The sequence below is a fragment of the Anarrhichthys ocellatus genome, unplaced genomic scaffold (genome assembly GCF_004355925.1).
Source record: "Anarrhichthys ocellatus isolate YVR2014 unplaced genomic scaffold, GSC_Weel_1.0 scaffold14, whole genome shotgun sequence".
Classification (NCBI taxonomy): Eukaryota; Metazoa; Chordata; class Actinopteri; order Perciformes; family Anarhichadidae; genus Anarrhichthys; species Anarrhichthys ocellatus.
Genome location: NW_022280044.1, coordinates 6360137 through 6378031, shown reverse-complemented (window position 1 = coordinate 6378031; position 17895 = coordinate 6360137). Strand labels below are relative to the sequence as shown.

Below are 17895 nucleotides of genomic sequence, written 5' to 3'. Positions count from 1 at the left end.
TGTCGGTACAAAGCGGAAAAGCTGAACACATGTAAGGTCAACTTCTTGGTCGAAGTGTAAACATCCTCAAAAAAAAAAAAAAAGCAATCCACCGTCAACACAGATTTCTCTCCTTGTGTGTTTGAGTGTCTTCTTCTTCAACTCATCTGTTCAACACATACTGGAAAACCGTCAAGGAGAGAAAGGGAGTGAGATAATTTGTGTGTAGGAGTGAGTGTGTGTGTGACAGCAAAACAGAAGAGGAGAAAATATTTCTGTCACAAATTTGCTGTCTTGCACTCGGCATTTACTGGAAACGTTGTCCGGTAAGCGACTGCCCAGCTCTGGATAGTGCTTTGTCATGAGCGTGTAGGATGACGATGCAATTAATGTGAATTAGCTCTTGAGAATAAAGATGGTTTTGAGAGAATTTGGTGTTGTGTTTTTTTGTTGTTGTTGCAATTGAGTCAATGATCTTCCCTCTTTCTTTACTGGCTTGTGACTTTAATTTGTTATTTTCCCATGGCTTCTAATCCCAGTTCTTAATTTTTTTTTTAAACCATTTTTTTTTCTTTTATATATATATTTTTAAATGTTTTAAATGCTGTGCATGTTTACGTTCATGTGCGCTAACTCGTCTTACTTACAGTTTGACGACATGCTATACCATGACTTGTCATGAGATTTTGACGATAAGCTATAGACTTGAATGATGAAATTTAAATCTAATTGTTTGCAGCGTGCGGTGAGAAAATAGTAGATAGTGGAAATTGGCATAGTTCTGATGAATTAGTTTTGAATGGAGTCCAAGAAACAGGACACCTCCCAGTGAATGAGACAAGTAGGCCGCATACTAGATAGTCTGCTTTATGTTTTAGTATTAAGAATCATTAATGGTAAAGCGTTAGACATTTTGCAGGCTTGTTAACAGCTTTCTAAAGTCCCATTTGGATTAATTATTTTACACTTTGCCACATTTGGTAAAAACATTGAAAATTAAGTTCTGTTGGTTAAAACAGCGCTTGGCCACAGGACGGCATTTGTAAAGGTGGAGCTACTGGTGGATCTGTCGGGGCTAAAGAGACAGAAACTTGTTTAACAAGATGTTAAGATTAAACTATATTTAATTCAAACAATGAATTGATTCTGCTTAACCTAATGAGAAGACACATTCAATAACCACTTCACAACATACACTGCATTTATAAAATTTATTTTTATAGATATATTCATCTATACAGCTATGTATGTATGATAGTATGTATATTTATATAGAAATCTATGCATACTGCAATCCTTTCACAGAGAACAGAGCCACATGTCAGCAATGTTAACACAATGACAGAAGCTCTGGATATTAAAAGGCCCGACATCCTGAATTCATCAACAGGGAACAAAAAGATGGCATCGCAAAACACCTGAACATCAGCAACTCAGCCATCACCTCGACTCAGCTTATTTCTTTTAAATTACAATCAGTGACATTACAATCATGTTTTATGTGGAATAGTACTACCCATTCAGTTTAACTACACTCAGCTTAAGCCTGTACAGTTTTGTAAAACAGAAAAGTGTATTCAAGCACGTTGGAGCTGCTGGTGACGATGTTTTCTCTTGCGCCCAGCGTCCTACAGCAGCATCTCGTGTGACTCGACTGCTTGGCAGGTAGGAAAGTCACCACTTGGGACACACAGGACAGCAGGATCTCAGAGACACTTCTTACTTCTTCATTATTTTCTTCAAAAAAAATAAATAAAATAAAATTAGAAGAGACGGGAAAATGTATCTCCATCGGTTCAGTGCGTCTCAATTTCAAAATCAGCAAGCAATAGAGGGACACCGATACATTTGACTTGTCTCAATCAAATAAAGTAATTTAGAAAAATGGCCGCAACTAACAAAAACACAGCATATCAACTGCAAGACAACGCCTTCTTTTGCTCCCCTAATTCATTCAGATTAAAATAACATCCTGATTTCTCTGGGACTTTTAGCAGCTTTACATTCCTCTCATTGTCGCCTGCCTTCTTCTTTTTTTTTTTTTTTTTAAAAGAGAATTCTAACTTGTCAGTCTTTCAGTGTCTGCATTGTCGTTCGCTCTACAGCTTCCCCCCTCATCACATGACCACAGCACCTATTCAAATTAATGTTTGCCACTGAAAGTATACACAAGAATCTTGACTCATCACTATACAGCTAAACTCAAAAAGCAGTCACATATTGCACTATGAATGCAACAAATACCAGTCTACCCTATACAGAAAAGTGCTTCTAATGTTTGCACAGTTGCAAACATACAGAATGCTACACACACAAACAAGCAACATACACATCAATCAGTGTGTCTGTATGTATGCATTACCATCACACAGGCATTTACAGCCCTACAGTACAATAACATGTTATGGTCTTCTTCCCCCTTTAAATGTCAGCTTAGACTTTTAGCTCTATTTGTAGCCCGAACGAAGAGAACCGTGGAGGTGAGGCAGAGCTGGGGGGTCCATGTGCCCCCCCCCCCAGGTCCGGTCACAGGCCGTAACAGTTCGTGTCAGGGCGTCAAGTACTAAGAGGAAACTTCAGGAATGAACCTTGAAGGCCAGCAGCTCCTCAGAGTGCATGTTGTTGAGCGAGCGCAGGTCGGGCAGCTTGAGCAGCAGCTTGGTGAAGACGGCCGACTCGTTGGGGTGGTTCTTGGCGATGAGGCTTCGCAGAGCACGGATCAGCGTCTCCTGCAGCGCCTCCACCGAGTTCACATTCTCGATGCCCGAGCGATCTGGGGAGAACGGACAGTGATGTGCCGTGAGATGACATATATTTTGGAAAAGGGATTAAAGATCACAAGAAAAAACACACAGTTTGGGTTACAATGATATCAGTCAATTAGCTTAGCTTAGCATCAAGACTGGAAGCAGGGAGAAACAGCTAGCCCGGCTCTGTCCAAAGGTTATACAATTTGTCCAAACACTGTTAATTAGAGAGTTCTAGAGGTGTTGGTAGACAGATTTTGTTACCCTTAGTCAGAGCCAGGCTACCCGTTTCCAGTCAATATGCTGAGCTAAGCTAGCTGGTTGGCTGCTGGCTCCATCTCCAGCTCCATTTATGCAAATTATTTGTGTACCATGCTAAATGTAATTTCAGAATTCTTCATCAAACCCACCTGCAGAGACCAGAACCACGGCGGTGAAGAGGCTCATCTCCTCTTCAATGAGGCCCAGGTTGATAAGCTTCTCACTGAAGTCAAACATGGAGTTGAGGAGGTCCCCGGCCCCCATGGCCCTCAGAGTGTCCACGCTGTATTTCATCCCACCCAGAAAGGTGACGGTGCGGTCCTTCACGTCAAAGAGAGAAGCAAAGCGAACCACCAACACCTGCAGCACACAAACACAGCTCTGTCGGTCTCGGTGCAACTGTTCTGACACCACAACAACGTCAGCCTTTTTACGAACACTAAACTATCCGTGGCACGTGGCTTACCTCGAAGGTGCCCGCCTTCAGCAGGCTGACCTGGTCGTGCTGGCACAGGTCTCTGAAGCCTGGGATCTTCTTGGCAAACTCCACCACCTCTTTGACGGCGGGGGTGAAGCTGTGGGAGAACTCCTCCCACACCTCGTGGCCAGACTTCTGAGGGTCCACATACGGAGAGGTGTTCATCGGACAAACCTGAGGGCAGATTCATGGTCATTTTAGGAGGCTGCACCCTGATTTCCAACAATTTCTCAGATCACTGGGCTGACTATGTGATTCACAGGTATTAAAATATATTATTTCTTCCCATAGACTTGTAAATGGTATTGTACTACACTTTTAGTCCTTAATCAAAGCACACCGAATAGAGTCCTGAACCCTTCTCGCCTCCTTGTATCTTACCAGATGCATTCTGTTGCCTCCACTCCACAGGGGCCTGCTGTAGGCCACGTTGGTGTGGCCCTCTGAGGACGGAGCGCCGAAAGATCCATGTGTGTGGGCCGGACAGTGGCTGGTGGCGGCACTCCTGGACAGCCTGAAGGGGCAGTGGTTGGTGGTGTTGCCCTCCTGACCCTGGGGGCCCAGGCTGGAGGCAGGGTCCTGTTCTGCCACCGTGACCACGTTGTTGCGGTGGTTCCAGGTGTCCGGACGCTCCTCTGTACAGAGGTTAGTGGCGTTTTTGGCTGAGCCGCTCTTCGGGGGGCCAGAAGGAGGCGGGGCCTCCGCTGCCAGGCCGCTCTGCTCCTGGTTGTACATGAAGGTCATCTGGTGGGCCCTGGTCACTGAGCCGATCACCTCCTCCTCCCCGCTGTCTGAGGCGCCGGGCGAGTCCGAGCTGCAGCTGGTGTCCATGGCCGCCACGGTGGGTTCAGGGTCGGAGCCGGACTCTGATTGGCTGGAGCATGGTGTGGCGGAGGAAGAGGTGGAGGGGGCGGGGCTGGCGTCCTCTGAGGTAGGTTCTGTGGCACTGGCCGGCAGAGGTTTGATGATAGGTAGCGTCCGGCTGCTGTGCAGCTGGCTGTGCAGCTGACTGTTGTTCATCATGTTGTTCATGGCACTCTGCATCTCCAGCAGCATGCGCTGTTTCTCACGCTTGGGGATTCGGCCGAAGCGCACAGCTGAGCGGTGAGGAGAGAATCATTTCAGGAGGACTCACCTTTACGTTTTACTGTTCTACAGTTACAGTTTCTACTAGTCAGAGCGTAATGAGTCAAAATATTCTAATGATTAATTATATACAATTCCCTTCATTTATGGCAGTGCAACTTGTTTAAGTACCCCTTTAAATACACTGACAGTTTGATAATTGTTATGAAAATGTTGATTTTATTGACAAAATGATCAACGGTACAAAGTAGGTTAATTTAAATGACACACAAGGACGGCATGTGCGTGATCCTGTTCTTGAAAGGCTGAACAATGAGCTGTACTACTGTACATTATTGTTTTCTTCTCCACTTTGAATTGAACTGAATTGAAAAATGAGTCAGACAGTCATTTCCACGGATACTCACAGTCTCTGGACATCCCAACCAGCATGCATTTCTTGAAGCGGCACTGCTGGCAGCGGTTGCGGTTGATCCGCATGATGGGGCAGCTCTCGTTCTTAAGGCACTTCTTGTACTGGATGTTCTGCTGGATGCTCCTCCTGAAGAAGCCCTGTGGGTTCACAAACACAAACAGCACATTGTGATGACACAAGTCACAGAGAGAAACCGTGGACGTGTCAAGATTAGATTGACATAGGACAATGTGAGCACGCACATGTCCAATAACACTCATATTATTTGCATTCCTCGCAGTTAAGAATTTCATTAAATCTGTATAATATCGGCTAACCAACGCATCAGTCTGAAATGTGTGTGTGCTCCTCCTCCAAGGTGTACTGCGGTGTGTTTGTCACTGTACACGGCTCCCCACGGTTAACTAGGCCACACAGCAACGTGATGGATGAGGGGCAGCTGATATTAATATGGGGAGAGTGAACTATTTTCACTGAGTCTCTGGTTGGAGCTGCGCAGATTGCTACGCCTGCTGCAGTGACCCACTTCAGATGCAGCCCAAAGTCACAGCAACTTGTGTGTGTGTATGCGCGTGTGTGTGTGTGTGTGTGTGTGTGTGTGTGTGTGTGTGTGTGTGTGTGTGTCGGGATTGTTGGAGGGAACCGCCCTCACCTTGCAGCCCTCGCAGGCGTGGACGCCGTAGTGGAAACCAGAGGCCACGTCGCCGCAAACCTTACACAGCAGCACCAGGCCGTTGATTTCTGATTAATACGAAAACATTTTCTTAATAGTTAATCTGAAAGAGGAAAAAAACTAGTGATTTTGCATGCGTTAGCGCCTCAAATAATATTTTACAAGTGCAATGCAATAAATAAAATCCTAAACACATATTGTGGGTGGCCGTCTTACTTGTGATGCCACATTTTGCAGTGGAGGTGGAGCGTCCGCCTTTCTGGGTCCCTGGAAGGTTTTGGCCGGCCCGTGCGAGTGCGGGGTCAGCCTGCTGACTCGGCGGGTGGCGGTTGGCCGAGGAGCCGCGGGGCGGCGAGGACGACTGGTAGCTGCCGTTGGAGGAGTCGCTGTGGCACGACTCGGGGCCAGAGCTGGCCGAGCTGATGTAGGCTATTACGCCTCCTGGTGACCAACAGAGAGAATGAGCCATGAGGACAGAGACTGCAGCAACAGATCAAGACATGCATGTCATATTGTGATTGCTTTTTTTAAATGCACCAATTTAACTTTATTTTCCCCCCTTAAAACATGAGGCCAGTGATACTAAATCTATATTATGTGCGGACCCAAACCAGCAACAAATCTATCGACTAACAAGTACAGTGTGTGCATTAAAGCCTGACTCCTTATTCCTCTGGAGCACGAGGTTACTTCATTAACTATAAAGTGTACTTTACTTTGTCTCAATCCGAGAAACGCCGCCTTGATGCCCCAAATACTCAATAAAAAAAACTAATATGAAGTAATCTTCTGCAGAAAATAGTCCCCAACAAATACGCTTATTCTTCTTGTTTGATTAACATTTAAACATTTTTTCTTTCATGTAAGAAGAAGAATATAATTTGTTTGATTCCGCTTTCTTTATTTTCTACTATGTAATAAGAAGCAACAAAATCAAATGTGTTTTTTTTTGGACTGGTTTTAGCACCAACCTATCAAAGGCGGTGTTAATCCTTTGATTTATTGTTGTCTTGTTATTGTCTGCTCAAGCCAACTCCCTGCGGTTTCCTTTCCCTCAAATTAAATGAACAGTGACTGGAACCATCACCAGCTCCGGGCAGTTTTGCTGTGGAATCAACCAGCTTAACATTACGAGGGCCAGATCATAACAGGACAACAGAGTCCTCAACCAGTAGGAGCCGAGCAGACCGCTGCCGCCTCAACATGAGCTGACCTGATTTCTTCCCTCTGCCATTCTCAGTGATTAGGTAACAGCCATTACATAATCTCAGCTGCAACAGGGTGTGTGATAGGTAGTCTGGCACCTCCCTGCAGCCACTCACACACGCACACACTGATCCATCACAAATGGTCTGGTGCCAAATCACATGAATTGAACATAAATTAATTCAGTACTTGCACAAAAGTGGACTGGGATTTTTTTGTGACTGTGCCACATATTATTTTTGCAGAAAGCGAGACGGATGTATTTGATCATGAGTCTGTGTGTTAGATAATATGGAGCATTTTGAATAACCTTCCGGTGCTAAGCCAGACAAAACAGGAAAGCTTAACTTCCAGACATATTATTCAGAATAAAGCCGTTTGTCAAGACACCATGAATCGCATCACAGCATATTTCAAAAGGCTCAATTCCTCAAAATGTAACATGTTATTAACCTTGCTAAGTATACAATTACGTAGTACTACACCGCAAAATTACAAATTGTCAATTTTATATTGAGGATTAACTCGCCAAAATGTATCGTTTTGGTTTGATTTGTTGTATCCAAATCTGACAAAACTGTAAAACTGAATTAAAAAATGTTGCATTCAGGTCCCGTGGGAAATGTTATCCTTTCAAGACGTACACGTCAATGAGAAACATGCAGGTTTAGTACTTTAGAGAAATTAGGTTAGTACGCGGAATGTAACAATAACTATTTACATTATTACTCTTAAATTCACTGAATAAACAGTGTTAACAACCCTAAGACGTTACCACATGAAAACTAAGTTGGATGTCATTTCTAGACATATTCTTTAGCCAAACGCTCCTTTATAACACGATATAATATACAAAAATAAAGTATATCCCATGGGCCCTGAATGCACCATAAACATCGACGCTTTTTTTTCTTCTCAACACGCCCCCGCGTGGACTAACTACATCTTTTCCCCGGGAAAACTGGGTCACCGTGAGCCGCCTCGGAAGACGGCTCACGTGTATCCGCGGCGAGACCTCACGCCATCTTGACGGGTGGAATTATACAACGACCGCGTCACGGCGCCCGCTCGGCCAATGAGCGGCGACGCACGTGGAGCGTAAACACAGGTGCACATGGCTAGACGGATGGGTCCATGTGAGAGGAGACGACTGCAGTGCTGCTGAAACCCCTGTGTGTGTGCTCGGGTAATAACAACAGCCCGCTGGCACCCCTAACCCAGTTTAATATTAACACACCAGCACAACCTTTAACGTATTAAAGAGCCTCGGCTGGATGTTCAAAATATAACACATTATGCCACTTTCACAGAAGATAAATGGCAGTAATTAGCAAAATTAAAGCTGTAAGCATCGATTAAATGGAGGTGTAAAGCACACTTACCGGCTTTGGTGGACTCCATATCCTCTGAGGTTTTTTGGGGGGGGCTTTCCTCCTCCGATGCTACCTCAGTGCTGAAGCCGTGATTCTGTTTTTGTGTTCAGCAACTGAAAAGTCGCTGTGAAGCTACAACATTTAGAGTTAACAACACCTGAAACACGATCGAGGACTAAGCGATACGAATGCAACCCCCAAATAAATCTCGCATAAAAAAAACCGAAGCAGTAAGTTTTCAAAGACCGGTTTCAATGAGGCTAAAAAAGGCAGTTTTTTTTTTGTCCTCGATGCCGGAAGTCTCTTTATTCTACCAAAGAGAGAGAGAGAGAGATACGCTGCTCGTCTGTTTTCAGTGCAATCGAGGTGTATCTAGAAATACAGTTTTCCATTCAGCGATGGTTCAGGAGAAACGCTGCGATGCAGGCGGAACTCAGCGGTGTGAAAGACTGGGTTTGTTGCAGCGACTGTTTCGAGTCGAATGTGCATCCATGTGACCTAGTTCATCGGCTCCTCCCTCCTTACGGCCCCGCAATGGTGTCAATGTAACCCACTGACATACTTTCAGCAGCCACAGTGAACAAAGACAAGTTGGCAAGTAAGAGAAAAAAGAAGAGAAATAGTCGAACTATTATATATGTATCCAAATGTGTACTTTTTATTAAAGGAGGCCAAAGGTAAACAAAAGAATATCTGATGAAATATTGGACAGATGTTTCTAATCACATGTAAAAGTTTTGTCTCATTTGCTTCATATAATTACTGGTAAAATACCTTTTTTTTATAATGCAAAAACTTTTTTTCCCCCTGCAAATAAAAATAATTATTAAAATTTGATGACAGCGGAGGTTTGGGCTGGAAAACAAAAAGGGCTAAAAGAGGCTAAAATGCTTTATAAAGCTGAGGAGAACTACAGCAATATCTTTCACAATAAACAAAGTAATTTGATCCTTTTGTAATAACAAAAACATTCAGCAGTACCGCTTTAAACTACTTGATATTTGAATTGCATCCTTGGAAGGGTTTAAAGCATCATGTGGAGCCCCATAAATGATCATTAAACCCTCCATTAAAGCCTGATTCAGCAAAACAATGCATCCCTTTAAAAACCTAATGGACAACAATTGTTCCCTTTAACTGCCCCTAAAGTAAAGCATTAACATCCACCATCCGAGCACTGCAGCGATAAATGTTTCAACCGTGCGTGCCACGTGAGATGACTTGGCGAAGGAACAGCATTTGGCAGTGGGTGGGTACTGTGTAAATAAGATGCACACCACACACTAGTGGATCAGGCCCCCCCCCACACACACACACACTAAATACTCACTGGGTTAACACGACATGGAAAAGCTTCCCTCCTCGCCGGAGCTCCACACAAAGATGTAGCATCAGCTGACCCTTCCTCTCAGTAGGTCAGGCAGACACTATTTTAGCTAAGGGGTCAGGATATTTTGTCAGTGTGACCCAGGTAATTAATTCAGTTCACATAACAATGTAAGATGTGTGCTTACACGTCCAGGTGGGGTCACTGGGAGTCCCATCCTCCTGTAGGACACTGAAAGGACTTAAATACACAGCAACTACAAATAGTAGGAGCACACACAATTAAGAAATTCCTTAATCATTGACATTTTGTTGACGAACAGCACGATCTTACTCTTTAGCGGCAGAATCCTGCAGATTTCCTGCTAATCCTGACCTGCTGGCACAAAATGTAAACCGCTGCACAGACTCTAAGCGCCCGATGTATAAAATAAAAAACATGCATAAGTGCAACTTTTAGTAGACGTGATGAAGCAACACAAATCTAGGCGGGGACTGTGGTTTTATTGTGTAACTTCAAAGTGTGGATGTGTGTTACATGAGTGTGAACAGAAGAGCATTGAACCCAATGACACTGGTTAAAAAAAATGAGGCTACGCCTTGTTTGACTTTAGGCTCCAATAAAAAGGATTGTGTCAATCAAGCAGTGAACAGGCAATAGTCATGACTTAAATGTTTAATACAGGCACAACTTGAGGAACAGGAATAATGTATTGCATAGCAGGGGTTCAACCAGGTTGCAGTATTTTGTACATTTGTCAAGTATCCTGTTGGTCTGGATAGCAGTTGTGATCTCCGTGCTCTCTCTCTGGCACGCCACTGGTTGTTTTGTTCATTTAATTATACAACCTGCTAGAATTAAACCTGGAGACGACATGTCAGTCAGCGCAAAGGGAATTAAGTTATCAACTTATCTTTCAGCCAAATGCCGAGAAATAAAAGATCTCTTCAAAGTGAACACATGAAGATTTCATGCGAGGAATATTGCTCTCTAGTTGGTTGGAAGTAGCTCAATGTGGCAGATCACCGGCAGCAGACGCTTCACCTTCAAGAGTTTGAGGTCCTAGTTTTACTTTTCAAACATTTTTAAAAGTGCCACACTTGTGAGGTGTTGTGCATATGGAGTATTGAGGGTTAAGTGAAATCACCTATAGAGATGTGCAAGTGGAGCCTTAAAACATCCATCGGTACATAATCCATTACCAAAGGTTATTAAGTAAAGATTAATTCTCTTAACTGTATTCACAATGATGCTATGAGCGGTCAAAGAGCAAGTTCTGTTTAACATTCTAACAGCTGAATGAAGCAGACAGCAGACAGGATTGTCACCATAAAAAGGTTTATTTGTTTAAATGTACAGGCGAGCTCTAGCGATAGCGGTGCAGCTGCAGGGTGTTGCGCCTCTTCCAGGCTGCACGACGGGAGCCTCCGATGGTCAGGTGGAACTTGTGGCCCTTGCCCAGGCCGCGGCTCTTCTTTCCTGCAGATGTCAGGCCACGCATCTCTCTGTGCTTGTGCACAGCCTTTGTGATCCATTGGGTGTCTGGGTTGCGTCTGATGGCCTTGTGGAAGGTGTCGATCAGAACCACCTCAAAGAACTTGTAGGTGGAGTCCTCACCCACCCAGTAGGAGCTCAGCACTCGCAGGCCTCCGCAGTGACGCCCAGCACGCTCCTGGGAAATAAAAAAATAGAGATATACTGAGTGAAAGGTTCCGACAATCTAACACACGGTGATATGACGCCATTGTAAAGCTGCAAAAGCAACTTTGTGCTTTGGCGGCTCCCGGTGGCTGCAAGAAATGTGATCTTCAACACTCAGAAATCCTATTTTAAAAAAAAAAAAGGTGCCACCGGTTGAGTGGCGACAACATCCTCATATTTACCACCCGACCTGGTCCGGGATCACACCGCATAAAAAGTAAACTATACAAACCAATGATGACAAATGACATATTTACCATAAGTAGGAGTTACCTTTAACTCCAACTAAATATTCAGTGAACATGCCACAGTGTGGATGCATTCATCTTACACCAGCAGCTTTAACTTTCATTCAGACATATATGAAACAACTTTTTGTCTTGACACATTTGTGACACTGCTTGTGTGAACTAAGCTGATGTGAGCTACTTTCAGTATTCCATTTACCTAAAGTTAAACGTACTGTAGGGTTATTGCTATGCATTAGATACACGGCAGTGTTAACCAACAACGTACATACGAGACGGTGCCCCGTTTTCCCGGTAAGTATTTTGACTCTTCAAAAGGAAACATTTAATTTCTTATCAAGTCTCCCAATAATTCCTTTCAGTGAGCCAGATAGCGCAACACCACGACACTGAAGCACCTAAATGTAACCAATCACTGAGAAACCCTTTATTACTATTCCTTTGAGCATGAACTGTAGTTTAATTATTAGCTCTTTATGCAAGTTGTGAGTATATCAGCCAGTGGCCTGAAATAAATTAAAGCTCAGTTTAGGTATCAGCAACTTATTACTAAATATAATAAGAGTGCAATTCTCAACTCTTGGTAATCACCAATATTTGTGGAGGTGAGGCTTTAGTTACGCATTGAGATTGTTCAAAATATTCCAATTATATCCAAATATGTATGCTACACTTCCTGTCGTATACAAAACCAAGCAGGTGTATGGTCTGCACTAAACAAAACAGTTCTGACCATCAGAGGAGCAGATACTTCAACATGAGCCAACCAGTGTGCAGGAAAAATATGTGAGTAAGTGTTTGAAGCAGACTGGTTATACATGTGGACAGTAAAATGGATTTTACTGTTGGGTGGTGCTCAAGTTTCCAGACCACTTAAACACCTTTTAACTGCTGTGAACCAGCCACCATTAGAGTCTGTTGTAATCAGCATCAATATAAATCGACTATGATGTCTAAGAACATTATAAGAAACATATCATGGAAAACAAGAGCCCACTTGTGCAGATTATAAAGAGATGTTACCCTCCGTATTTTCCGATTCCCTGATCGTCATCGTTTTAGTATTTGCAATCAAAATGGTATCCATATGAGATCCAGTACACACTGAACATAAGCTCTTCTGAAGTGTCGTCAAAACCAGCAAACATGTTTCTTCTGGCCTTAAAGTCACGATTAATAAAAATAAACGAACCTCAGCGGTGGACTGCAAGCTGCGGGCGAACTTGATCTGGTTGACACCATGGTGGACAGGCTTGCCGTAGGTAGCACCCTTGGGCACGGGGCGTTTGCGGCCTCCACGGCGCACACGGACGCGATACACTACGTAACCTGTTGGAATGAAACAAAGATGTGATTAATGAGGCGGGCAGAGATGGTGACAGACCATGTGTGCAGAAAAAACTAACTTGGGGCTCAGCACTCACCCTGCTTGGCCTTGTAGCCCAGTCTACGGGCCTTGTCGGGTCTGGTGGGCCGAGGAGCACGGTGGAGGTTGGACAGCTGACGATACTGCCAGCAGCGGACGCGGAGCAGGAAGCGCATCACGTCGGACTGCTTCTTGCGCCATAACTCCTGCATATACCTATATGCTCCCATGTTGACTTATCTAAACAAACAAAAAAACAACAATATTAAACATTTATCAATTCATAACTTGTTGATGTCCAACATGATGCAAATAAGAAACACAGGATTTATAATAGATAACATGCAAACAGCATCTGCTGTGTAATCTATAAGAGGATACTGTAAAGGTGAGCAACACTCCCCAAAATCAAATTGGAGAGGTTTTCAGTTATGAGCCTGCAGGACAACACTTTGACTAGCTGCTGCCTTGCTCAAATATAAAAAGTGTGTCTTTTGGATCAGTCAATTTGAAACCTGTGACTCTAAAGTCATAATAGCACATGGTTCAAGACCCCCTGAGACTCTGAACACTTATAGAGCTTAAAGCATTTTTAATATTGCTTCCAAACAAGTAGCCTCAGTAACCTCTTAATACGGCTTCAATTCAAACAAACGTATGGTACGGCGAGCCAGATGTTTATCACGTTGAAGCATACAGTAGAAATGTATAAGTTATAGTAGCACAGATGCCCATGCTGGTTAAAAAGCTGGCTGGAAATGAAGCTAGCGTTAGCATGCTAACGTTGGCCGCGTAACTTCCTAGTCCCGCTACACCGGATTGTTATCATTAACGTTAACCCCGTAATGATGAATTCAATATGCCGTTTTCAAAAAAGGGTTAAACCGCAAAGACTTTGGTAACTTAACACAAACAACAAGACAGCGAGCTAACACCACATTAGCTTCCTAATGCGGCCGGTGGAGTCGATGGCTACAAGATCCGAGTGCATCTCAGCACCATTGAAACCGGGTCATAATCAGTGTTTTTAACAATGTTGGTAAAAAATACTCAATGCGTATAATATGGTTATTAAGTCACTAAACAATGTCATACGAAAACTAAACAGATGAACGTATATTCTTGATGATTTTAATGGATTACGTTTAGCAAAAAGCATAGAAATATTCGCTTACATGATGGCGTACCAGCCGGAAAGAGAGAGGCAAAGTACCCAGCATGCCTTATGAAAACGACGGTGACGCATCTCTGCCGCTGTGCTCATGGGAAATGTATTCTTCATTTTTGTTTAGTTTTTTTTTTCCTGCACTTTTGAAATATACTTTTGTGATAATTTTGAGAACCAAAATTTTCGATATTTAGTTTTCAATTAAAAAGTAATTTGCAACATAATGCAAAGACATGCATGTAAACATTATGTCAGAAATTATGTATTGTGTAATAAACACAAAAACGTCTTCAAGCGTTTATTATTATTATTATTTCTATTTTATTATTTCATAATTATTGTTGGTATCGATCACCGTCGCGCATGCGCAGTAACGAAAACAAGTCTCAGTGCTTTGCAGAGCAGAATGGACGCACTGGTTGTGATGCTACGGTTAAAGACTTGATAGACAGCAAGTTATCCTCCTGATTCAAGTAAGGAACGCTAGCCGTTTGTACCAATAATTAACAGAGAGTCACAACGGGATTGTTGCTGGTGTGTGTTTATGTAACATTATCATGGCGCAGAATCAGTTGGTCCTGCTAGCCTGTTAGCTAGCTAGGCTAAACAACAGAACGCTGTCATAGCTAACCAACGATAATGGAATCAGAGTTGTTTTGAGCTGCCCTTGTTGGTGTTCATGTTAGTATAGCATATCTAATACATGCCTTACGGTACTATGAACAATGTGATGTTTTGAGTTTGTACCTTGTAGGCTCGAAATGGGAAAAGGCTGTAAAGTTGTGGTGTGTGGCCAGGCAGCAGTTGGAAAAACTGCCATACTGGAACAGCTGCTGTACGGAAACCACTCTGTAGGTGAGTATTGTACCTGGAACATTAGTCATGAGAAAGTAACACAGCTGCACTATTCATACATACAGGTCAAATGTGGATTCATAAGGGTTCATTATGACCGTGACAACAATTTCCTCGAGGACTCATTGAACATTTCTAATGATTTTCCTTGCACTGGAAACTGATTGAAGTTTATCATCCCAGGTTTGCTGAAAATCTGCCGTGTTGTCTGTATTTTCCCAGGTTCCGAATCCAGTGAGACCCAGGAGGATGTGTACGTGGCCTCAGTGGAAACCGACCGCGGTGTGAAGGAACAGCTGAGGCTTTATGACACCAAAGGCCTCCACGACGGGCAGGACCTCCCCAAACACTACTACTCGGTGGCGGACGGCTTCGTGCTCGTCTACAGCGTCGACAGCTCGGAGTCTTTCAAGAAGGTGGACGTTCTGAAGAAGGAAATAGACAAGTCCAGAGATAAAAAAGAGGTGTGGCTGGTTCAAAGTATGTTTTAACTGCCATTCATAATACGTGCAGTCTTCTCCCCTGTGCAGAGATTGTCTTACTCTGCTCCGTACCCAAAGTGTATTGCTGCCTTTTATATTGGCAAACACCCACGCCATGTAGAATTATTTAAAATATTTGAAATATCAGCCCCTAACATGACACATAGAAATCTAATAAGAAATGACCTGTTGATGAAACGGCTCATATTAAATCTAAATGATAAGTTAATCACTGTGTCATGTTCTCTCCATACAGTAAAGTGCATCATGTACATTCTTAAATCTTTAAAAAAACTTAATCGAGGTTTGGTGTCTCTGTTCTCTAGGTGACGGTCATCGTTCTGGGGAATAAGACGGACCTGCGGGAGCGTCGTCAGGTGGACCAGGAGGCGGCGCAGCAGTGGGCGCGAGGCGAGAAGGTGAAGCTGTGGGAGGTGAGCGTCACCGAACGCAACTCCCTCATCGAGCCCTTCACGCAGCTGACCAGCCGCCTCACGCAGCCTCAGAGCAAGTCGGCCTTCCCTCTGCCCGGACGCAAAAGCAAAGGCACCCCGTCCAATGACATCTGAACCTCTGAAGACCCCCCCCCCGCTCCTTTTTAGTGGGCTGCATTCACCTCATGTGGGAATAACGAGCAGGACAGGCCTTTAGTTCAGCAATGACTTTGGTTGCTTCTTTGTAACACACATTCTTCTAGTTATACACACCTTAAACATCATTTAAGGGGTTATGTTAAACATTTTGGGAAATATGCTTATTTGCTTTTTCCCCCCCCTGAGAATTGTATGAGAAGATTGATGTGAAACGTATTGAGGATTGGTGTTGTTTTCTGCTCAGGCATGATGGGACCAAACCTGGCAACCTCACGTCGATGAGAAATCAAAATGAGAGGGAGTAACGGGGTGTGACTATTTCCTGGCAAAACCAACCGGGTGCAGTGACTGTCTGCAGCTTCAGTGAAGTTGTCAGGCTTTAGTACCATCCTGTGTTTGCAGTTAATCATTCAGTTTCTTTGTCTTTATGAAAGCTAGCTATGCTAACCACATTCTGACTCCAGCACTTAACACACTGACATGATCTTGATATCTGATCTTCTCATTTCTCTCATAGAAAGAAAGCAAATGAGCACATTTCCCAATGAGTTTAAGAATCCAATGGTACATGTTGTCTTCTGTGCAATGTTAGTCAGTTTCTATAATTTAAGATACAAAAAAAACATCTCAAAAACTTAGCAGTTCAGTACCAAAGATTTAACACAGATCATGTGGATTTATTTTTAAAATGTGATTCTGGAATAACACTATGTTCACTCTCCTTTTCAACTGAAATGTGTTTAACATTCTAACTTAAAGGATGAATTTAGATTTGCTCAGTCTATCTTCAGTAAATGTATTACATTGAAAGAGTCATTGGTGGCTGTAATCATCCCTCTCTGCTTGACGGGATGTTCAGACGGGACTCGTATCTCTCGCTTTATGTCCCATCTGATGCGAGTGCAGCTTGAGTCCTGGTCTTCAGCTAGCCTTCGTCCAGTCTCTCATATATCCAGTATGGCTTGGCAGCAATAATATCCATGGTGCTGCCTTTACTCGTGATGTGAAAGTTAATGTCTGTCTGGCGTCTGTTGCACTCCTGTGTCGTCGAGCCTGTATAATCCAATCGGGCTGCTAGTGTGAGTCTTAACTGTAGAAATGTCTTGAGAGGAAATATTTATTTTATAACTAATTTATTTTTGTCACTTTAATGAGCCACATTCCTTGACTTCTGAAAAACGGTTAAACAATGTGAAGGATGTCCTGCGCTGTTTCCTGTGTCCTTAATGTCTCAAAGTAATAACATTGAATGTGCTGCTAGTAGGACAGAGTTCGTGGGACTGTAGTCATGCAAACCCAAAAAATATTCTCTGCTCTGTAACTCTCGTCCTAAGATGCACTGAATAAAAACGTAGCCTCTTCATATTTCATCTCCTGAAATCTTTCTTTTGGTGGCATTTTTTCCTGAAGATCACAAAAATGTCTTTTACAAATGAACACAAGTCAGACGCTTCAGTTGGTCATGTTTAATTCTTAAAGGGAGAAACAGAACAGCTTTTTATCAGTACAGAACACAAATCACAATCAATATCCATCCATATCTAAACATGTCTACGTGTGGAAAACATTTTCAAAGAGCAGAAGTTTGGAGGGGCAAGCAAACACCAACTGCAACCTAATACATGTGAGAATGTACACTGACCGGGACTCATGCTGTGACACACTTCATCTAGCAGTTTAGGATTAACGTTCTTCAAAGCACAAGCTAAAGATTCAAAAAGAGAAAAAAACACTCGATGCATAATTGCCAGATTTGATTATAGTTGGGCCGGAGAGAACTTCAAAAAAAAATACAACAAACAACAAAATGTCAGGAGTTAAGACTTCATTTCCGAGATAAAAATCCACCCTCCCCTCTGTCTCCCCCGCCTCCCTCCTCCTGCTGGGAGCCACGCCCCCCCCCCCCCAAAAAAAAATCGACACCCCTCCCCTCCCCA

General features: G+C 43.3%; 3 protein-coding genes across 4 annotated transcripts; 1 reads left to right on the top strand and 2 right to left on the bottom strand.

The window, feature by feature from the left end:
* Positions 1-1171: 1171 nt before the first annotated feature.
* nr1d2b (nuclear receptor subfamily 1, group D, member 2b) lies at positions 1172-9138 on the bottom strand. Its single transcript, XM_031853788.1, has 9 exons — positions 8228-9138; positions 5856-6080; positions 5619-5707; positions 4959-5103; positions 3847-4562; positions 3454-3639; positions 3137-3347; positions 2568-2752; positions 1172-1716 (listed from the first exon to the last, which is right to left on the bottom strand). The coding sequence occupies exons 1-9, from the start codon at positions 8244-8246 to the stop codon at positions 1699-1701; spliced, it is 1794 nt and encodes a 597-aa protein (XP_031709648.1). The 5' UTR covers positions 8247-9138; the 3' UTR covers positions 1172-1698.
* A 1728-nt stretch (positions 9139-10866) lies between these two features.
* rpl15 (ribosomal protein L15) lies at positions 10867-14108 on the bottom strand. Its single transcript, XM_031853808.1, has 4 exons — positions 14036-14108; positions 12919-13100; positions 12687-12823; positions 10867-11217 (listed from the first exon to the last, which is right to left on the bottom strand). The coding sequence occupies exons 2-4, from the start codon at positions 13088-13090 to the stop codon at positions 10912-10914; spliced, it is 615 nt and encodes a 204-aa protein (XP_031709668.1). The 5' UTR covers positions 13091-13100; positions 14036-14108; the 3' UTR covers positions 10867-10911.
* A 301-nt stretch (positions 14109-14409) lies between these two features.
* Positions 14410-17323, top strand: nkiras1 (NFKB inhibitor interacting Ras-like 1). 2 transcript variants are annotated; one of them, XM_031853811.1, is made up of 4 exons: positions 14410-14501; positions 14783-14883; positions 15106-15347; positions 15692-17323. In XM_031853811.1, exons 2-4 carry the CDS (start codon positions 14790-14792, stop codon positions 15932-15934), a joined length of 579 nt encoding a protein of 192 aa, XP_031709671.1. In that variant the 5' UTR covers positions 14410-14501; positions 14783-14789; the 3' UTR covers positions 15935-17323. The 2 variants fall into 2 exon arrangements, with proteins under 2 accessions (XP_031709671.1, XP_031709672.1); XM_031853812.1 differs by having other exon boundaries at positions 14418-14501; positions 14769-14883.
* Positions 17324-17895: the final 572 nt, after the last annotated feature.